This window comes from Aptenodytes patagonicus, chromosome 1 (assembly GCF_965638725.1).
Source record: "Aptenodytes patagonicus chromosome 1, bAptPat1.pri.cur, whole genome shotgun sequence".
Lineage (NCBI taxonomy): Eukaryota > Metazoa > Chordata > Aves > Sphenisciformes > Spheniscidae > Aptenodytes > Aptenodytes patagonicus.
This window is the reverse complement of record NC_134949.1, coordinates 38,816,907-38,839,619: the sequence shown is the minus strand read 5'-3', so window position 1 is coordinate 38,839,619 and position 22,713 is coordinate 38,816,907. Positions and strand designations below refer to the sequence as shown.

The 22,713-nt window shown below is 41.2% G+C and overlaps 1 protein-coding gene across 1 annotated transcript; it reads right to left on the bottom strand.

The window, feature by feature from the left end:
• Positions 1-87: 87 nt before the first annotated feature.
• HELB (DNA helicase B) lies at positions 88-19,475 on the bottom strand. The gene is made up of 13 exons (XM_076332388.1): positions 19,286-19,475; positions 17,595-17,966; positions 14,928-15,154; positions 12,684-13,553; positions 11,487-11,655; positions 10,547-10,688; positions 9,441-9,571; positions 5,860-5,944; positions 3,778-3,837; positions 3,001-3,205; positions 2,011-2,145; positions 1,311-1,751; positions 88-812 (listed from the first exon to the last, which is right to left on the bottom strand). The coding sequence occupies exons 1-13, from the start codon at positions 19,473-19,475 to the stop codon at positions 723-725; spliced, it is 3,117 nt and encodes a 1,038-aa protein (XP_076188503.1). The 3' UTR covers positions 88-722.
• Positions 19,476-22,713: the final 3,238 nt, after the last annotated feature.

The window sequence follows — 22,713 nt, the reverse complement described above, 5'->3', positions numbered from 1 at the left end:
TATCGTCTATGTTATGTTTTTTGAAATTCAAACTGTTGCAAATATTTGTATGGAAAAACTGTATAAATTGAAATAAACAGTGATTTAAAGACATTAAAAATAAGGTAGCATTTTTCTACTTTGTATTTTTTCCCACATTTTGTTACCACAGGTTTAGCAAAAAATACCATGTTTATATTTGTGGTACACTTCTTCCTGCTGTATGTGTAAAAAAAAAAAAAAAAAGATTTGTTACAAGTAAGCAAGCTGTGCAAATTTTGTCAGTACAATTTGTCTGAGGGTTGATTAAACATTGTCCCCTTTGTAAACTACTTTTTGACTCAAGAGCGAACTGCAGTTTTGGCACATCAGTAACAGCTTCTCATCAATTCTGTAGCATTAGGAGACGGATGAATCTTGGTATGGACGGCTACAGTCTTTAAACCTAGAAATCCCCCTGTGTTTTTTAAGGGAACGTCTGGGCGCTCTAAGACCCGTAAGTTCATTCTTCACCAGAACAAAAGAACGGTATGATTTTTGATGATTGACACACCAAGGAATCTCCTACTAAAAACAGATCACTGAAAACAGACGAGGCTCGCTTTAAGACAGGCTGTTCTTCATAGAACATGCAAATACAGGAAAGCCTTTGAAAATCATCTGCGTGCCCAGCTTCTCTGTTCCAAAAATCTTGAACGAACCAGGTTCAAGCAAGGTTCATAACGAGGACAGTTAATTGTTTGTTAGCTTTTGAAAAGCTTCCTAGGAATGGCTTGTCCCAAAGTTAGATTCTTAAGTCTGGAAGACTCAAGTGGGGAATCTTGTACTTTTTTCTGTCAAAACAAAACAAAAATGTTACCAGAGTTTGAACGAGGACTAAAATACAGTAACATATTCAAAAAAAGCTCTTTCCCCAGGACAGAGCTCAGAAATTAGACAGAATAAAAAAAGCATCTGTTAAGCATGTTTGACTGTATAAAAATCAACTATTAAATTTTATATACATCTTTCACAGCAGGTCAGCTCCTAAAAACTGACTTCTGTACACAAAGAATAACCTAATACAGGCTAAGCTAACCAACGGATCACTCCGGTGAGTAACAAGATACATAAGTTTACTGCTATTGACATAATAACTTATTTTTCCCTATTAGTCGTATATTACTCTGGGAAAACATCTGCCAAACTTGACTGCTTCACCAATTACTGGTCATCTTGAAAATGATTAAACAAGTAATAATAAAACAACTGTAACAGTATCCAGGTGACTTGTGGCAGTGAAAGAGAGTGCAAAAGTTTGTTTTAAACTTCCTCAGTAGGGAGGTACTTACAGAGGGTACTTTCATGGCATCCTCAGAATCCTCTGGTTGTCTTTTACATGGACTTTGCTGCAAGTTGCCCGTCTGCTCTTCTCTACTGAGAACTGCTGACCCTTCCTGTTTAATCGAGTCAGACGGAGGTTCAGATGGGCCAGGAGCACCTCCAGTTACAGAAACAGACCGAGTCTCAAGCTCTTGACTTTGCCAGCTCTTCGTCAGGGGAGAGGAAGCTTGTTTGGGACAGTTACTGGTTTCTGCGATTGCCTCTCTCAAAAATCTCTGTAAGCGAGTTTTTCTGGGCATGTTCTTGTTAGTGACTGCTCTCCTGAGGTGCGGCTCTTCAGCTATAATATAGACACGGCAGCGTCCTCTGGTCACGGCTGTGTACACGTGCTGCCAGTGCTGACGGCCAGGATTGCCAACCACGTAGACAACAGTTTTTTCCTCAGAACCCTGAAACACGTTTAAGAATGCCTTATCAAGGTAAGATCTCCAGTAAGTAGTTTTTTAAAAAAAAAAAACCAAAACCAACAAACTTACAAGAACAAGGAAGTTGGAGACAACTGGGGACACTCTCAAGGATATTTTCTATCCTGCATTCAAGGAATTTTAGTTTCAAGAGAGCTTCTGGCTCTTTCACGTGAAAATACAGCGCATTAGCAAGATAAAGCCATGAGAAAGTTTTGTCAGCTCATAGCTTCTTTATTTTTACCTGAAATGTGTGAATAGTTCTGGCCCACGCATGTTTTATATGACATAGCTTCTTCAGTGCCTTATACTTCACCGTGAACGTGGAGCCGTACGTGCTGCTGATGGTCAATAAGCGCTGCTTATCAATTTCTACATCCTAAAGAAACAGCACAAGAACACTCAGCAGTAAGCTTGTATCAGCAGTTCGATCAGTGTCTACACATCTGTGCCTGTCCATATTCTAGCTTTCCCTGAAATTACAACAGCTGCAATGTCAACCGACTGAAGACGCTGAACCCAAAACATTGCTATCTTTCACTGACCACCTTCAAGGAAAATAGTTTCACTGTACAGGGCCTACCCTAACTCCTTCTGTTTAATAAGAAAAATGCTGAGAAAGGCAGTTTTAACCCCCAGAAAACTCAGATTATCTGAGGGTACAGTGAAATATACCAACGAGGCCGTGTAACAATTTGTTGCCAGGAACGGAGAAGAGCCTACTCTCTCCCACCAACCCTGTATGGTCCCCCTTTCCCATGCACAAATATCGATACTTTCACCAGACTCTCCGCCGAGTCAACTCGACTCACTGAGCCCAGCAGAATAACAGAGTTGTTTGTTGCTGTATTTTTTGGTCAGCTTAGTCTTCTGCCAGGGAGAGCTCAAGCTGTAACATTAGCTTTATTCTTTACTTAAGACGATGTTTCTACCTATATCCAAAACACTACCCATTTCAATTACAATACGTTTGAGTATTTACAGAATGTATTTACACCGGACACGAGCAGACCAACTGAAACACATTTTACAAAAATGCCCAGAGATTTCCTTTTAATTCTCTATTTTGAGTCTGCCTCTTCCTTGCCTTTCACACAATAGTTTAGCAGAAGAACTAAGTATATATTATGGACTAAAATTATAAAGTGTGAATTGTTTTGTTCCGGGGATTCAACAAGGACTGAATCAGTTACCACTGGGGTTTTTTGTGCAAATTCTTGCAGCAAGGACTTACCTGTGTTATGAAAAATGTATCTCCATTGCATAGTCGTTTGTTCTCCTCAGCAGTCTCTGTAGTGAGGGTGGTTTCTCCGCTTTTGCATTCATGGCGATTAGGGTCCTCTCCAAAACCACGGTCTGGCAAGAGATCCTTGAGATATATATTCCGCATGCAGGAAATCTTGTCATTAATTTGAAATAGAAGTTGGTTTTTATGGTCCCTAGGTCAAAGAAAGAAAGAGGGAGAAATGTATTTACCATCTCTCAGTATTTCTTCTCTTTCCCCTCTCTATACTTGGGCCAGATTAAAAACCTTGATAATGTTCAAAACAGTTAAGACAACCCACATTTAAAAGATGTTTCTTGAACTTCTGTAAAACCTTTTGGTAAAACACAGTAATATGGAGTAGCACCAAAATCCTGCTTCCAAAAATATTTCAGAATCTATTTAGAAATCATACAGTGGCAAAAAAGAATTAACCTTGAAGGGTTTTTTCAAGTTGCTTTTATGTCAATTTTAAATATTCAACAGTAACTCAAAATATTGGAATTCATACAATGACAATTTAAATGAAAGGCAAACAGTTTATGTTATCTCTGTTCACAGTCCAGGTTGAGGTTAAAGAACCCATCCAAGAAAGTTCATTATATAAATGATTTCTAACATAAATAATCAGATCTAGATGAAACATTGGAAGTTTTACAATCTTATTTTAGGTTGTTGGCCTGGCTGTAACACTTTTAAAAACAAAGTGAGATTGTTCACAGGAAAAATTGCAAGACACTGGCTTACCTGGTTACATGATTTGAATAGTGTTGGCAACAAAGTTCATTTATTAGATCACAATCTTGCCTAAATCATACAAAACAAGAACATGAACAAAATCGTGATGTACAAAACATACAACTACATGCAATGTCACATCAGCATTAATTTCTAAATAATGGAAAAAGCCCATTTTAGCTATGATGATCTTCCACCAACAATTAAAAACAATCGCCGATTCAGAGTTTAGAAGATAGAGCAGTAAAGGAACGGTTTTGTCTAAATATCATGGAAAGTGAGGCAAGGATGTTTGCGACGCATACCTAGATTAGCTAGATCTGTTTTTAAGATAAGAAAACTAAAGAAAAACTAAAGCCTGGATATATTATTTTCTGTCTGTGAATGTATTAAAAATAGTCAGAAGATTTATTTGCTTTTTAAAGACCTAGAATTTTAACTTTTAAATGCAGATTAAGTACCTATAAATATATTCTAGAAGAATCTCATATGGAAATCACTAATAACAGCATTGTACCTGAATGCAGACTGGAGAAACAAAATTGATTTCAGAGGTACTCGGCATTCACAACAAACAGGTTGTCGTGGTTTAACCTCAGTCGGCAACTGAGCACCACACAGCCGCTCGCTCACTCCCCCCCACCCGGTGGGATGGGGGAGAGAATTGGAAGAGCACAAGTGAGAAAAACTCGTGGGTTGAGATAAAAACAGTTTAATAATTGAAATAAAATGATAATAATAATCATATGATAATAATAATAATAATACACAAAGCAAGTGATGCACAGTGCAATTGCTCGCCACCCGCCGACCGATGCCCAGCCAGTCCCCGAGCAGCGGCCCCCCCCTCAGCTTTCCCCAGTTTATGTACTGCGCATGACGTCACATGGTATGGAATGTCCCTTTGGGCAGTTTGGCTGTGCCCCCTCCCAGCTTCTTGTGCACCTCCAGCCTTCTCAGTCGGTAGAGCATGGAAAACTAAAAAGTCCTTGGCTAGCGTAAGCACTGCTTAGCAACAACTGAAACATCGGTGTGTTATCAACTGTGTTCTCATCCTAAATCCAAAACACAGCACTGTACCAGCTACTAGGAAGGAAATTAACTCTATCCCTGCCGAAACCAGGACACAGGTGAACTAGCTAAAATTTGTAAATCACTTATTTGCACACTAGTAACCTGTAAATAGTGGGTGTTTTTAATTGCTGAGAAAAGGTTCTTCACAAATAAAAGTGGAAGAGTTTTTTCTTAAGTACCCTTTTGTGCAGAAGTGTAAGTTTACGGACTATTGGTACTACTGGACATTACATTTACCCCTTCAGTGTTTCTGTGAGGCCATCCATACTATTCACGCTCCTGTGATGACTGACGTTATCGGCGATTACTAACCTTTCCAATCTTTCTTCAAAGTGTGTTAGAGCCCTACACCCCAGCCCTTCTTAAGTGAAGAGCACTGTGCTTCCAAATACCCAAACTGTAGGCATTCACCACTGCCCAGCAGGAGCACTAACGCCCATCAGATTATGTGACTAAATCTGGCCTTTGTCACATGGTCAAAATGCAAGTATCTTCTGTCATTCAGTCAACGTCCACCTGTGACAGAAGCACGTATAGACAGTAGGTTGTATGTTCCATCACGCACCCTGGAATTCACATCTGCCACGACGGGCTATGTTTGAATATGGACATGTCTTTTGTATTTTGCGGGTTCCTCCTGCAGTCCTCACCTTTCGCTTCTGAAGAACACTGCACCGTTAGCAAACACCAGAACACGGGCTCTCAGAGAATCTACTACAAAAACTGACCACTTATGTCCATCCTTTGTTTCTTTAACATAAAACAGTACAGATGAACATGAACACAAAGGCAGAAATCGTGGTGCAAAATAACATGAAGCTGATAGAAAAATGAAGCAACTCTCCACGAAGAGACTGGGGGCAACCAGAAGGTACAGGAAAAGACACCTGGCCTGTTGTTCTCTCTAGTAATTTTATGATATTGCCACTAGTCTCTCCAACTCAACACATTCAGCTATTTTTAGATTGTGGCTGCTAGCAAGGATTTTTTTCAATGTCTGCCGGCATGCTCCGTTACCTTCTGAAAGCAATGAACTGCGATTGTTTGGCATCCTGCAATCCTGGTCCTATTTTCAGTAAAGTCTTTATGGCAGTTTGCAAATCTGTTTTAGAAGACAAAAAAGGTAAGGCATAAAAATATGCAGAACAAATGATTAAAGAAAGAAAAACATAATTCAATATGAAATTGCCTTTGCTTATTTCTTGCTTCAATGACATTTCAACTTGTTTAAAACAACCAAAAAAACCCAACACACAAAAATACCCCCCCAAAAGAAAACCCACACCACAAAACACGCACATATATACTCCCCCCAAAAAGTATCATGCAGTTATCCCACTATTAAAATCTGAGAGGCAAGAGTGATGTGGAAGGAGAGAAATTCTTATTTCTGTGTTAAACAGTGCATAGAGCATATTTCATGCAAAATAAGGTTTTGATACAGCACATTAAAGAGGTAAGGTGATAATATTCACATTTTTTTTTTCCACATCCCCCCTTGAAGCTTTTTGATGCATATAAAGCAGAGGCCACTCAATCCACTTATCCAATAAAGGTCAAAAACCCAAAAACAATGGCCCTAATCATGACCCCAAAACATTTTTAAAGAAATACTGGTATCCCCTCTGCTTCCATTTTCCTAACTTGATTCGAGAGCTGGGAGCACATTCCTGTCCAACACATCACTGGTGGTGGAGTTTTGAGTAAACATCTGAGTAAACAGTTGCTGTTTACTCAAATGATTCACCTCCGAAAAATTTATTCTTTTAAGGTTTGACAGCTCCAGCTACAACATAAAAAGACGATCACATTTGATTACACTGGTGGAAGCTGCAACACCCCCATTTCTAAATGCAACTGGTGAGCTGGAGCTCTACAGCGTATCCTTTGCACTTACAGGTCTCACTCTGTGCACTTACAGAAGGCAAAAGGTAAACTACGAATCTAGCATTTAAATTTATACCAGAAACAAAACCAGACTAAAATCTTCCCAAACTGTTATAGAATCATAGAATAGTTTGGGTTGGAAGGGACCTCTAAAGGTCATCTAGTCCAACACCCCTGCCGTGGGCAGGGACATCTTCAACTCGATCAGGTTGCTCAGAGCCCCGTCCAACCTGACCTGGAATGTTTCCAGGGATGGGGCATCCACCACCTCTCGGGGCAACCTGTTCCAGTGCTTCACCACCCCCAGCGTAAAACATTTCTTCCTTATATCTAGTCTAAATCTACCCCCCTTTAGGTTAAAGCCATTCCTCCTTGTCCTGTCGCAACAGGCCCTGCTAAAAAGTTTGCCCCCATCTTTTTTATAAGCCCCCTTTATGTATTGAAAGGCTGCAATAAGGTCTCCCCAAAGCCTTCTCTTCTCCAGGCTGAACAACCCCAACTCTCTCAGCCTTTCTTCACAGGAGAGGTGTTCCATCCCCCTCATCATTTTCGTGGCCCTCTTCTGGACCAACTCCAACAGGTCCATGTCTTTCTTATGCTGAGGGCTCCAGAGCTGGACGCAGTACTCCAGGTGGGGTCTCACCAGAGCAGAGTAGAGGGGCAGAATCACCTCCCTCGACCTGCTGGCCATGCTTCTTTTGGTGCAGCCCAGGATACGATTGGCCTTCTGGGCTGTGAGCACACATTGCTGGCTCATGTCCAGCTTTTCATCCACCAGTACCCCCAAGTCCTTCTCAGCAGGGCTGCTCTCCATCCCTTCATCCCCCAGCCTGTGTTGATACTGGGGGTTGCCCCAACCCAGGTGCAGGACCTTGCACTTGGCCTTGTTAAACCTCATGAGGTTCACACAGGCCCACTTCTCCAGCTTGTCCAGGTCCCTCTGGATGGCATCCCGTCCCTCTGGCGTGTCGACCGCACCACTCAGCTTGGTGTCATCTGCAAACTTGCTGAGGGTGCACTCGATCCCACTGTCTATGTCACTGATGAAGATATTAAACAGTACCGGTCCCAATACGGACCCCTGCGGGACGCCACTCGTCACCAATCTCCATCTGGACATTGAGCCGTTGACCACTACCCTCTGGATGCGACCATCCAACCAATTCCTCACCCACCGGACAGTCCACTCATCAAATCCATACCTCTCCAGTTTAGAGAAAAGGATGTTGTGGGGGACCGTGTCAAAGGCCTTACAGAGGTCCAGATAGACGACATCTGTAGCTCTTCCCGTGTCCACTGATGTAGTCACTCCAGCATAGAAGGCCACTAGGTTGGTCAGGCAGGACTTGCCCTTGGTGAAGCCATGCTGGCTGCCTCGAATCACCTCCCTGTCCTCCATGTGCCTTAGCATAGCTTCCAGCAGGATCTGTTCCATGGTCTTCCCAGGCACAGAGGTGAGACTGACTGGCCTGTAGTACCCCGGGTCTTCCTTTTTTCCCTTTTTAAAAATGGGGGTGATGTTTCCCCTTTTCCAGTCAGTGGGAACTTCTCCAGACTGCCACGACTTCTCAAATACGATGGATAGTGGCTTAGCAACTTCATCCGCCAGTTCTTTCAGGATCCATGGATGGATCTCATCGGGTCCCATGGACTTGTGCATCTTCAGGTGCCTTAGCTGGTCTCAGACCTGATGTTCTCTCACAGTGGGCAGCTCTTCATTCTCCCAGTACCCGCCTTTGCCTTCTGCGGCTTGGGTGGTGAGGCTCAAGCGCTTGCCAGTGAAGACCGAGGCAAAAAAGTCATTGAGTACCTCCACCTTCTCCGTATCCTGGGTAACCATGTCTCCCATTTCTTTCCGGAGAGGGCCCACATTTTCCCTCGTCTTCCTTTTATCCCCGAGGTACCTATAGAAGCTTTTCTTGTTGCCCTTGATGTCCCTGGCCAGATTTAATTCTGTCAGGGCTTTAGCTTTCCTAACCTGATCCCTGGCTGCTCGGACAATTTCTCTGTATTCCTCCCAGGCTACCTGTCCTTGCTGCCACCCTCTGTAGGCTTCCTTTTTGTGTTTGAGTTTGTCCAGGAGCTCCTTGTTCATCCATGCAGGCCTCCTGGCGTTTTTGCCTGACTTCCTCTTTGTTGGGATGCATCGCTCCTGAGCTTGAAGGAGGTAATCCTTGAATATTACCCAGCTTTCTTGGGCCCCTCTTCCCTCCAGGGCTTTGTCCCATGGCACTCTACCAAGCAGATCCCTGAAGAGGCCAAAGTCTGCTCTCCTGAAGCCCAGGGTAGTGAGCTTGCTGTGTGCCCTAAGGATCTTGAACTCCACCATTTCGTGGTCACTGCAGCCCAGGCTGCCCTTGAGCTTCACATTCCCCACCAGCCCCTCCTTGTTGGTGAGAACAAGGTCCAGCATAGCACCTCTCCTCGTTATGTGTACGCCGAGTCCCCCACTCGGCCCATGGAATGCCTCTCCTTCGGAGAGGCGCCTTCCCTGCGCACCCTTCCGCATGAACTGCCATGCAAACTGCCGTGCCACACCCTGTTTGCCCGTCCTGTTGGCAGCACTCCTGTTCACTAGCACTCCCTGGGGCTGCCTTTAGTGGGAATGGGGGGTGGCAGCCGTTACTCCTGGCTGAATGTTAGTTCCAGCCAAATAGTCTGTGCTTTACCAAAGGGAAAGCCAAGATCACAAACTGACTGTACACACGTACTGTTACAATCCCCGCCAGCAGGCAAAGCAATAAGAATGAATTTCTTCTCCGGGCTTGGCATTCTCATTTCCTCATTCCAACGAGAAACTTTCAGCACCTCATCAAATTCAGGAAGCTGCCGTTGAGAGATTCTTGACCAGAGCAGCAGAGGGAAAACAGAAAAGAAAAATTATTTCCACTTAAAGGATTCCAGTGTATCATCATCTGCATCAGCCTGAAATTCACCATTATAAATTTTTGGTCACCTACACTACATACACCAAAAGGTCTTTCTTCTGAGCATAACTTAATGTCACATTAAAAAAATTGGTAACTTATTCTCTAAACCCTTCAGCACTACAGTAGATACTTAGTGTTACCCAGACAGTTCTCCTCACGGGAGCAGACTGGAGTAACACAGAAGTGTTACCAAAAAAAAAAGTGAGAGTGTTTGTCCAGAACTACTAAGTGTTTTACATCTTGCAAATGTTCAGAATATTCTCAAATTCCAATCAACATCAAAAGGTTTTGGGCACTCGGACCTAGATGTTGTTGTTTGAGGTTTAAAAAAGAAATCATGCACTGACAGTAAACAGGATTATTTCCAGACCAAAAGTAATGCAAATGCTGGAACCATTTAGAGGTTCTAGGTATCAATACAGCAAAAAATAAAAAGAAACTATGATTTAATGGCCCTTGACATACAAAGTCTCAGTGTAATTCAGCCTGTTTTAGCTGTTGTCACACTTACCAGCAATGTCTTTAAAACTTCCTTTTTAGAGAAGCAATTGTAAGTCATTTCAGAAGGCATAAAGTGATTTGCGCATGCACAACTCATTTGAAAACAACAGAGTATTTGGTAGTGAAACACACCCCATAAAATTCAAGAGTATTCCAGCACACACATTTTTTTTGTCCAATACATATACTCCTGGAAAAATGTGTGGGGTTTTATTGTTGTTGTTTTGCGGGTTGGTTTGTTTGTTTTTAAAACCAGTGTTACTGATTTTGAATAAGAAACTGTAACGGAAGCAGTACTATAGTCAAATCTGGATGCACTACTATTTTGCAGGTAAAGGACCAGGCCTACTACAAGAATGCTTCTTACATACATAAGGAAATCCTACCTTGATGCATTATCTACAATTAGTTGTGATTCAGCTCTGTGATTAGTTCGCAGTTCCACAGAAAAGCTTCTTGATTTTAGACCCTCAAAGATATCAGCTAACATGTTTCCTGGATCTATGCTTGGCAGCTGTCTGGTATCACCTAAACAGAATGCAAATTAGTATTTGTGAGAAGCAATCACAGATCATCTGCTAAAAACTGTCTTGAAAAAAAACCCACTGGAATTAATAGATACTCAACCCTCTACACAGTAACATGCTTCCTCGATACAATTCACATGAAATAAAATGTTCAAGAATCTAAGGAACTTTTTTTGGGGAATCAGGCTGCAGTGTAGTTTAAATTTTTCATATTCCTCACTCAATAATGCTTTACTAGCAGGTGCAAATCACTCTGCATGATGAACACTGACAGTGATCACATCTTATTCAAACACATTTTGAAAGTCACATATTTAAAAACAAATGCCATAAATGGCATGCCAAAAAGCAAACCTCTGAGAAAGCAGAAAATTTTGATTTTACACTTGTTTTTCTTTCTGAATTAAAACAAGATGATCCTAGTATTAAGAATTACATGAAACCTCCCTTCTAACATGTGATTAATATGCTAACACTAGCTTCTTTAAATTTAAGGAAATCAGAAAGTTTTCCAGTTGCAAGATGTAATAAGCTACTACATGGAAGCCATAATACTTTCAGAATCGGACAAAACACTGCTAAACAGAGAAGGAGATACTGATACTTTCATACTGACAGCCGAGATGGAAAACTCTCTCTCATCTGACCTTATGAATAAGCAGAAATATCCAAGTACAGAACAATGTAACATTCTGGGGTTTTTAAGAGACTCAGTGAGACCAGTGGCAGCTCTGATACTTACACTGTATATTGTATATTATTAAATATTGTATAATGCTAAATTTGCTGTTTCACTTACCTAGAATAATAAGTTTGGCAAGCTGAGCATGCTCACACAAGAGTTTTAAAACTAAACTAAGAACGCGTACAGACACCAAACTTCCTTCATCCACAATCAGAATTGTCACAGTAGAAAACTTCCACGGCTGTACTTCACTCTGCCTCCACAATTTAAAACTGTGGATGATCTAGAAACAAATTGAAATAAATCAAGCTCTGACACTAATCAACTGTAAATAACTGTCTTATAAAGGTAGCCAGAGTGGGGTACTTTCTAATGTTGTATTTAGAGCTATTATCTGAAATTCTGAACTTAAACCTGTAAAGACTCAGACGACTCAACCGTTCAGTCTTATTTTCCTCCTTGGTGAATACGTTTCTAGCTGAGATTATCAACACTTACTTACATAAAAGCACAGAAATGCATCCTTTTTTTTCTGCAGAGACCCTAAAGGATGTAAGGTCAGCCATTAGGTTGCTCAGTAACAGAACACCTCCTACCACAACTTGCTGACATTAATAAATCCCCAACATTGCATGGGGAAGGGAAACAGGCAACTATCCAGTCCCCAAAGATAAAATAAGCCCACAGTACTTTTAATGTTATTATAATTTTGATTTATACAGGTCATTCCACACCTCCAACGTCTTCTTGGCACCTTCCACTACATAGGACAACAGCGACTTGACCTAATTATTAACAAAGAGTTTGCTTTCTACTTTTTTCTAAAAAAATTTGCACAATATTTAACAGTAATTAAGAAAACACTGTGTGAATGAAATTTATCTCATTATTCAACCCCAGGCTACTGATCTCTTGATCTCTGTATGTGCCGGTATCAGTATGATTGCTAGGCAACAGGAGACTAGAAAACAGCTCTGCCATCCAGAAAGTATTTCTGTCCTAATTAAAAAAAAAAAAACCAAAACCAAGCAGCTAAAAAGACCACGTGCCCTAGAAAGGCACAAATTTGAGATGTGTATAAGTAGGAAAAAAACCCAAAGTTACGGCAAATAAAGTATTTCAAATGATTGATTTATGATTCCCTAAAATGTACCACTGACTTTCAAATGCTAACAAGCTGTACCTAAGCATTATCATTAATAGCCACACATTTCATAAGGAAAGTTCAAGAACAAGCTTTTTTTTCCAAAACAAGCATGGAGAGTGCCAAAAGGTCTTTCAGAACACAATTTAAAAAAAAAAATTCCTTACCTGATGCAGTGTATATGCAGGAAGCTTAGTTTTTTCACTCAAAAGGCTTGCCGCCCTCCCTGTAGGTGCAGTAAATAGCACATTACATTTTTTTGTGTACCTATTCTCTGACTCCCAATGATGATCAAAGGTATTCCATTCCTCAGACGCATCCAGGTCTTCCTCAAAGTCCTTAGAAGCAGCTTCCACTTCTTTTTCCATCTGCTTTAAGTGACGAAAAAGGCAGCTAACTATCGTACTCTTCCCACAGCCTCCTTTTCCACTTATGATTGTGACAGGATTAGAACAAATCTTTTCCATAGCAATCACCTGATCTAAGTCTACCTCTGCTTTACTTTGGGTACCAGACATAGACCCCACTTCCTTTTCAGGAAGGTGACTTTCACAGTTATGATTGTCTGGACTATTTTCCTTCAGATGTTCTATTTCATGAGCCTGAGTAACATTCGTTTTGTTATCCACCATTTCTCTTGATGTCTCAGGAACGTTAAGTATCTTTCTCACATCAACATCCAGTTGCCACGGGCACTTTGACAGAAGGTCACCTATATACATTGCAATGTCTTTTTCAGATTTGTGAAGATGAGGCAGAAACACTAGTTTTTTCTCCCTAATCACTACATTCTGATCTTTCAAAAATTTAAGAGATTGCCAAACATGCTCAATGGACATAACTTTAGATACAAAACGAGCTAATTCATCTTGATCTTCATAAGTGTGTCCCATTTCTCTACACTGTTTCTTGAGTTGATCATACAGAATTAACGCATTCTTCTGCAAGTCTGGAATCTTCCGGAGGAGATGTTCACACTGAGAGAAGGCGGCCCATGTTGCCTCACAGTAAGAAAGGTTTAGTTCCCTATAGGTGATCTTCTCCCCAAAAAGAATAAAAGCAAACATGTATTTATTTCAGAAGATGTTAGCCTCTTGCTGAATAACATTCATCCTAGTAAATACAAATTGCAATTCAGAAGGTGGAAGTCTACAAAAATTTATGTTTTTTTCATAATGTACAAAGTTATAATGCTTTTCAAGCCATATGAAAGCAAGGTATTTAAAAGTAAGATGGAATGATAATTCCTCTCAGTCACCCTTCTGTATAAAACAGAAACTTAAAAAAAAAAAAAAAATAAAAAACCTGGCGCAGAAATTGGGTATTAGGGAGAACTTGTGCACACCTGATTAGCACAATTTCAAGTAAAGGCACAAAAACTGTAGAAACAGAGCATAGGAAAGGCATTAGCCAGGATACTGTACCTAATTCTGAACATGCTACTTCAAGTAATACACAACCTTTACAGAGACTACTGCAAAATAGTGAAAGACTGAGATGTGCAAAGAAGATGAACTACTGAGGGAAAGAGAAATGAATTGGACTTGCTAAGCCTTAAGAGAAAAAGCTAAAGAGAGTCTTCAAGCAATAAGAAACACTGCAGTGAGAATGCAGATCCTTGGTACAAGAAACAAGAGAGCAATAAGTCTATACTGCATCAAGGAGCAGTCAAATTGGACATCAGGAAAAGCTTTTTAAAGGAAAGGATGTGAAACACTGGAATATATTGGCTAGACTGCTGAATCTCTGAAATTGGAGGTCTTAAAGACAAGTCAGAACATCTGTCAGCAAAAGCAATGGGGGCTGAAGCAGAGGGATTAACTAATCACATTTCTGAACTATTAAGATATAGCTCCCATCTGAGGTACAGGAGTGCTAAGGTGAGGTGCAGCAGCAAAGCTGCACAGCAAGCGTAGCAAAGGAAAACAAGAAGGTAAGCAGCAACTGCAAATCCCGTTATAAAAAAGGAGAACGACTAGACCAGATGACCTATTAGAGAGTAACTTATCTACCTCACTATGAAAGCATAGGCACTGTTCTATGTATTAAGAACAGAAAATCTCATTTGCCAGTATAAAACTGAACAGTACAATTGAGGGGTTTATATTAGTTTTCTTACTTTTGGCCCAATTACCTCAAGTATTTAATTTTCTGTTCCTTGTAGAAAAGACTAAGCAAATGGTTGTAACAAAACCACCTTTAAAATCTTCTGAGACTGATTTATTGTAGACCAACTGGGAAAAAAAACCCTCTGCTAAAACCAAGTCCAGTAAATCATCCATTTCCAAATGAACTAAGCTTACCTCCTACAAGTGCCCAGTTAATAAACTGAACGTAACTGAAACAGCGCTGTATTCTAATGAAGCTCAAATGTAACAACCACATTTTTTACCCTGCTTAACATTACTTACCCTGCTGAATCCAAGTTTCCATGGCTCATTATTTAATATCTCATCCAACTTTGTTAGCATCTTGTCTTGAAAATGTACTTCCTCACCATCCGTACCATTGTTTACTTCAGTCTTTCTTGGCCAACACACCATATTCAACAGACAGCAAAAATGGCGTGGCAGAAGAATTGGCAAGAATTCCAGTATCATCGGAAAAGTCAGAGCTACCAATACTGCCTTTCCTGCAACTGTATGCACCATAAACCAAGAAAGTTTTAAGCAATGTATAAAGATATTTGTAAAGACAATTTAAACTGACTCTGGCTCTTATCCTTCTGCCTCCCCTACATCCAAAACGTCCCTAATTTCTTTTGGTTTCTTATTCTTTGTAATCCTTTTCAAATTCTTTTAAAGTCTGTTTTCCCTGGACTGCCTTGGGAAAAAAAATGTAAACAGATGACAGAAAAACTGCAACTAAATGTACTCATTTGGAAAATATGTATTATACATTTGGTTTAAACTGCCTACTCAATAGCATTTTGTAGAACGTCAGTTCAGACGTCACCATGCCTGCATTATCTAAAGATAATTTTCATACAGATGTACAGAAGAACACGTAAAATCCAAAATAAGAAAACAGGCTTCTAAATTTGTAGTATCAGATCAGTACAGGAACGTAGGAAAACAGTGCTCTCCGCTGGCTTTCTCAATGACCCCAAACTTAAGCTATCACTTTCTTTGTTTGTATCAGTCTTGGGATCTGCAAAAAGGGAATAATGAAACTGATTTGCTCTATACCGTGCTTTAAAAAACAAATTCTAGAAGAAAGTGAGACTTACAGAAGTTTTATCTCTTCACAGAAAAAAAAAAAAAAAAAAAAAATTGCAATTTTTAACAGAGTGTTAAGGAAACTTTGTCACTCCAAATTTAAAACACCCATTTTTCTCAGTTAAGTACTTTTTCTGATCACTGTCTTACCTACAGAAAGGCAAAGATGAAACCTTTTCCCTTTGAAGCACATACTTAATTTACAAGTGGAGAATCAACACACACTACTTCCAGACAAAAGTATCACGAAGGCTTGAATTACAAACTGCTCAAGCCCATAACAATGACAACCAGGAAAAAGTGACAATAGTAACCACATGACATACAGGGTGTGGCTTGTTGTTTCTATTGCCCAACGATAGAGAAAGAAGAAAGCTTAATTTGTGTCAAAGTCATTTAAGTTAGATATTAGGAAAAATCTGCCAACTACAAGAACAGGATACCTAGGCACACTGTGCAATCTTCAACACCAAAGATTCATAAACATAGTAGGCAAGCTTCAATCAGAAGTGATCCATGTATCCCATTAAAACTCAAGCAGCAAACTAGGTCTGAGTTTCTACCACTACAGATTCCCATCTCTTTGTCATGAAAAGATTTAAAGTCCATAAACAGGGGTTAAGAACTTGTACCGTTACAAAAACACAACAAAATGCCTGAAGTCCATAAAACTGAAAATTTTTCTCTCCTTACACGTGATTTGGAGTAAAGTCTAGCAGAAGCTATGAACTCTCCTGTCAGACATGATTTGCCCTCCAAAAGAGTCACCTCCACCTTTTGATCTGCCACTGCCCAGCAAACCAGGTACTGGAAGACTTTGTAGATAGACCCAACCTGTCTGTACAGATTTATGCACAGTTGCGGCTGAATTTTTGACCTCCTCCAATTCAGAGTACTGAGTCCCACAGCACTGACGTCTAAGTGGCTCTGTACAGCACCAACCCAGGACTGCCTACGTCCACATCAGGAATGTGGCATACTGGAAACAGATCATCAGAGCAAAACAAAAGAGCTAAGGCTGAAGACACGTCCCAGACATCTTGACTTTCTGTATTTCGGTGTTTTGCTTCAGACCAGCTATAGCCTGGTCCCACAGCCTGAATGCCCATTAGGGCTGGAGTACCTTAGGTGTGCAACTGGAACACACCTTTTGGGTTTCATCCAGCAGGAATACAGTCAATACTCTCAGAGACTGCACCACAATGGGGCAAGAGGGACGTTTGCTTCAAAAGCTCACTCCTGATCCAATCTCTAACATTCCTGTAGTCACACCACCACACTCCACAACAGGATCCTCAGCAGTCCTGAACCATCTCCATGGGGGGACACTCCAGTGTTTCCACACTCTGCTCCCCAACCATACCTACCTGCTGATGGGCAGGATTCAAATACACTTAGACAGCCTATTTAGTGCAGCTGATTTGGACTACGCTGAGCTCATTTGCTTTTCCCCTGCACCACAAAGAAGCAGCTATACTATTTCTGAACACATATTTGTCCTAAAAAGTCATATCACCATGTTTAAGCAGTGCTGAACCCATTTTTTAATAAGCCTTATTGTATCTCAATAAACTATAGGAAGCCAGCACCAGTGTCTTTGCATCCCTAGCATAGACAATTCTACTTAGTAAGCCTACAGAATTCAGGAAAGTCCTTATGTGTTTCTAACTGTATACCCATCTTTAATTGGTCAGCTGTCCCACTGTCCTCAAATTTAAGAAAAAAAAAAAGAAGCAGCTTTGCATGTTCAAAATTCATTTGAATATACACTTCATATGAAGACATGTTAGCTTGAACACAGTATCTGAGATAGAACTCATTAGCTTATAAATCAGTCAAAATAGCACAGGATATACCTACATGATTGCGAAACATAGTAGAAGATGTCATAATCCTTGGTGTCTCTTTGTTTCTTCCCTGTCTGTAAGTGTGAAACTTGGAACTGTTTTAGTGTTTCTTCAAGATTTCTAAAACTCAGCATAGACTCCGTAGGAAGCCACGTAAAAAACTTTTCTTTAAAATCCTCAGGAACACCACACTCCTTAAGAAATAGTGAAAAGACTTGTCGGTTGTTTTCTTCTATATCAGTCTGCAGAAAATACGACGGATATCCTTGCACGAAGTACTTTGACCCCACTTTTTTAGCTTTCACATTAACTTTCCACCAAGGGTCAACCAATGGAAAACGTCCAACTACTGCATACTCCTTTCTGGAGCTGTCTCGTATAACAACTGAATCATTAAAAAGAAAAATAAAACCATTGTTAATTGATAGTCATAAAGATTAAAAGTTTGGTTTGATTAAAAGTGTTGTTTATTCAAAGCTTATTTTTGTCTTCTGTATAAGTTGCAGTAGTAAAAGTAGGGGTTTTCATAAACTTCCTGATGTCAGTCTTTCCAGTAGTACTTCAAAACAAAAGCAAAACCAACCTCAGAAACAAGCAGTAAAACTGCTTCTCTAAGTGTCAGAACTACAAAATTAAACTTGTGTATGAATGTTTATTAAGCCAATTAAACACATTGGCATATGGTTTACTATTACACCACTTATGCCAAGTCAAGTTTGCAATTCAATTTTAAACAGTTTTGCCATGAAGTATTCTATCATGGTGCCTGCATCCTCTTCAGATACATCTGTATAGCAAATACTTCCTGCAACTGAAACCAAAGTTATAAGCAGTTAATATAATAAACTCTTAACATTTTGTATGACCTGGTTTGCCTCCTCTTTCCATCACAAAAATTAATACACCATTCCTCGATCCACGACTGGGGACTAAATGCTACCACCAGAACAAAGCAAGCACCTACGTTTAGCAGGACCTCTTTCTCACCAAACCAGAGCACCAGCAGCTCTTAGGTCTATAACAACTTGTCTATTTATTTTCCCCTTGTTATTTAGCTCGATTTAGCCATTTTTAAAACAATCTTCTGGCAAAATATTCTTGCTAGGCAGAAGTTGCTCCAATGTCACTTGCTTTTCTAAGTACTAAATAGAAAGTAGGGCGTCATTAAGGTCAAGTAACACTCTTACGTGTCATAAAAGAAAAAAAAACATGCATTCTTTGTGTAAAGTTAACTTGAACGGAAAAACTTTATGTTTTCTTACTGCTGCAATACTGTGGCCACACAAAAACTTCTTTTGACACTTCTATTACCTGCACGAGATTTATCACCCACTCCGGATCATTTTCACTTTACTTGTAATGAACTCAGTAACCGGGGAAGGAGCGAGTTTCGATTTGACTTACTTTTAAAACATCCTACATTCGCAAACAAGAGCCTCCCGACCCCGGCGAGGAGGCTGTCAGGTACAAGACCAAACACGGGCCAGGGGAGAGCCGCCTCTCCACAAGCGCCCGCGCAGTTTGCGCGCCGTCGCCAGCCCCCAGGGCCGGGCCGGGCGCAGACGCCGGGTGCAGCTCACCCGCTTCGAACGCAGCGCCCCGGGCCGAGCCTAAACCCACCTCCGAGGGAGGCCGCGGGCAGAGGACGCTGGGGACCGCCCGGCCACGCTCCGCTCCCCTCCCTCCCCTCCCACCGCCCCTCACCGGCTCGGCGCGGGGGAAGCGCGGCCGCCAGCTCCAGCCCGGAAGGCTCCAGCAGCGCAGCCTCCTCCAAGTACGGCTCCTCCTCAGCCTCCTCCTCGGTCTCCGAGTCCGAGTCCGCCGCCCGCCGCAGAGGCAGCAGCACCCCCCACAGCTCCACCACCGCCACCCGCAGCTGGCCGGAGACCGCCATGCCGCTTCTGCACCGCGCCCTTCCATGGGATCCCTCCGCCCGCCCCGCGCCCGGCGCGGAAGGAGACGTCGAGCGGGACGGCGCGTCGAGGTGTCCAGTCAGGGACGCCGACTGTTCTGTGGTGTCCCGCGGTGTGCCCCGGCCGCGTACCGGTGGTGGCTGCGGCCGCGCTCTCCTCCCGGTGGTGGCGGGGCAGCCTGAGGAGGCCGTGCCGCTTTTAGCGGCGGTGCGGGCCTTAGCGGCGGCTGGAGTCCGGCAGATGAGTTGCGGTGAGGTAACGGGTAATGCACAAAACTGGCGCCTGTGCACCGGGGGGGCAGAGAACTGGTAGCTGCGGTGTGACCTCTCGGGAGGAAGAAACACGTGCTGGACTTGGGCAGGGCTGAGCCCTGACCCCCAGCTCTCGCCCCGCCATCGTTTGTACTCGTACGTTGGTACGCTACTGCAGAAACAGTGCATTTTTTAATAAATCGGGTGATAATTCTGTGTCTTTACATGAATCTGATCACAAAACCATCAAATCATAAAATCAGATTTCCAATATATCCTATTATATTTTACCCAGCTGCCCCCCAAAGTCGTATAATATTGTGTATAACTGGCAAATTGTTTTCCAGGAGGTCCTCATTTAAAACCACCTGTACTTCCCTGTACTGTAACCCAGGCTGTTCACAAAGCTGCTTAGTCTTCGCTTTTGTTCAACGCCGCAGATCTGTGCCTTTTCTGAAACTTTATCAAACAGTAATTTCATGTTTTCTTGCAGCTCATCGATGAAAATACCAAGCCGTATCATGTTTAGTATTGATCTCTCCTGAAGTCCACCAGAAATCCTGCTATTCAGTGGTGAAAGCAAGTATCTCTAGGATCTGTTCTAAACTGGTTTTCACTGGTTAGTAGTTAACAGGTTAATATTTGCCATGTAATTATTATGTAGCTCTTTTTTTAACAAAATGTCACATAGTTGTATTTCTGCATGTTCACCCCTATCAGCTAGTATGTTTTCATCAAAGAATTAAATCAAGTATGTTTGATAAGGTATATTTTCAAAAAATAAAATTCAGTTTGCTGACTCTTGTGTTTTCATTTGCCCCCTCTTTAATTTTTTTACTGTATTTTCTTCCAGTTTCTCCTTTGTTTTGCTTTGAACTGATGTCACACTAACTAAACTGGAGGCCACTATGGATGTCTTGCTGCCGCTTCAGAGTACTGGCACGCAGGTTAAAGGAGAGGCAAAAGCAATAGGTGCTGGTGCAAAGGCTGGTGGATTTTTCTGTTTGCAATTAAGTAACTGTGTTTTTGCACTCCAGACCAAAGTGCAACGTAGAAATGCCTGGTATTACACTAAATATAACGTACCAGTCTAGGCACAGCAGCAGATAGTTTGCCCAGCTTCTGAGAAGCTGTCAGCAGCATAGGCATACCCTTCAAAACAGTAGCGAAGGTTGGTTGTACATATGTTTAGAAAAAGTTACATATAATAAAATAGATCAATATACAACATTTCCTTTTGGTCTAAGCTAAAAGAGACCCGATCCTTTTTCACATTGTTTCATGACTCCTTCCCATGCATGATCCAGGAGGCCCTCCGCCCACAGGACTACCCTACAAAGAATGGCCCTCTCTTTGCCAGCTTCCTCCTTACAAAACTGAGGGGCCCTCAGCTCAATCAAACACAGGAGCGTGGACTCTCCCTCCGTCCTGGCGTGGTTCTCTGCCACTTCTCCATTTCTGGGAATACCTATGTTGCTGTGTCAAGTAATATCTATAAAAAGACAGAGACGTGTAAATACAACTTTTACGATTTTTAAAACCAGCTGCAAGTCTCATGCAAACACAGAGTCTTGAAACAGTTGTTTTCAGTTCTTGTGTGAGTTAACTTTAAATAATGGAATTCTTTCTCCAGCTTAATTCACAGATAATGAAATAACTCCTTTACATGGCAGGCTGAAAACAAGGCCTATAAAAGGGAGACAGCAGAGGGGACAGAGACATTCGTGTTAATTTAAAAAATTCAAAGCATTAGCTTACTGAAGTGCTTAACGGTGTTATGCAGTGCTACGCTTGAATCAGTGCTTTAAGATACTTTTTTCTTATGAAACATTTTACATTTAACTGTGTATTTGTGTAAGTGAAACTGGATGTCTGAGTGCCCCAGTCTATTCTGAAAATACAAATTTAATACTGTATTCAGCAAGCCTGACTGGAATTTGCTTGTCTTTCTCCAGTCTGTACTATACATGCTGAATTCCTGTACGGTGTCTTACATTTCCATTCCTCTTTGTCATTCAGTTAAGGAAATACTCTATTTTGTAAAGACTGAGGAACAGATACTGAGGGTTAGATGCATCCTGATTATGAATGGCTTTCTGTGTGCCCAGCTTTAAATAGGTAAGCCTTGATTTTCAAAAATGTGACTATTCGCTGCTCAGGCAAAGATTTTGGTTTTCTAGAGCTAGGTGGTCAAGCACTGAGAATTAGAAGATCCTTTCGAAAATTTGGGACTAAATGATTTGCTCATCTCCACAGTGTAGCCAAGTTTAAGGTTCCATCTGCTTGGTTCTCTCTCCTCCTCTTACTCAATACTGCTACCCATGCAGTTAGAGAATAGAAGCTAAAGTAAATCTTCGATTTTATGAAGTCAATGGTAAAATTGTTAACTCTAATACAAGAAAGATTCCATCCATGAAAGTCATAAGAGTGAAAAATATAAAAATAAATGAGCAGTTGTATAGATTTAGAAATTTACAACACATATGTGCAAGAAAAGATTGTTAAGCATTAAAAACCAGATGAACACGAGGCCAGGAGATTCAGCCAAAAATTACTCTGTCATGAAGGTTTTAAATCCTAGCTTGAAAAATACTTTGAAATCTTAGATCAGCTTTGAGGAATAGCTTTTTCTCCATCATGTCTCACCTTAAATTCCACCCCAAAACCCAAGACTGTACAGTAAAAGGAGAACACGCTTTGACAACCCTATGATTTTACCTTCTAATGCACCATAATACCACTGGCATGATAATTCATGACTCTTAGAGTATAGTCTGACATGACACTAAAGAAGTTATTACTCTTCTGTTCATGGGGAAAAATCCGTTTATAAATTTGAACTCAATATTGCTGCATTCAGTGGGAAAAAAATCCAAAGCCCTAAAAAGCAAACAGTCACAATGAACAAGGAGAGATCATCTGTGCTGTCTCTTACTGCTTTGTGTCTTGACACACAGTAGCAAGTTTT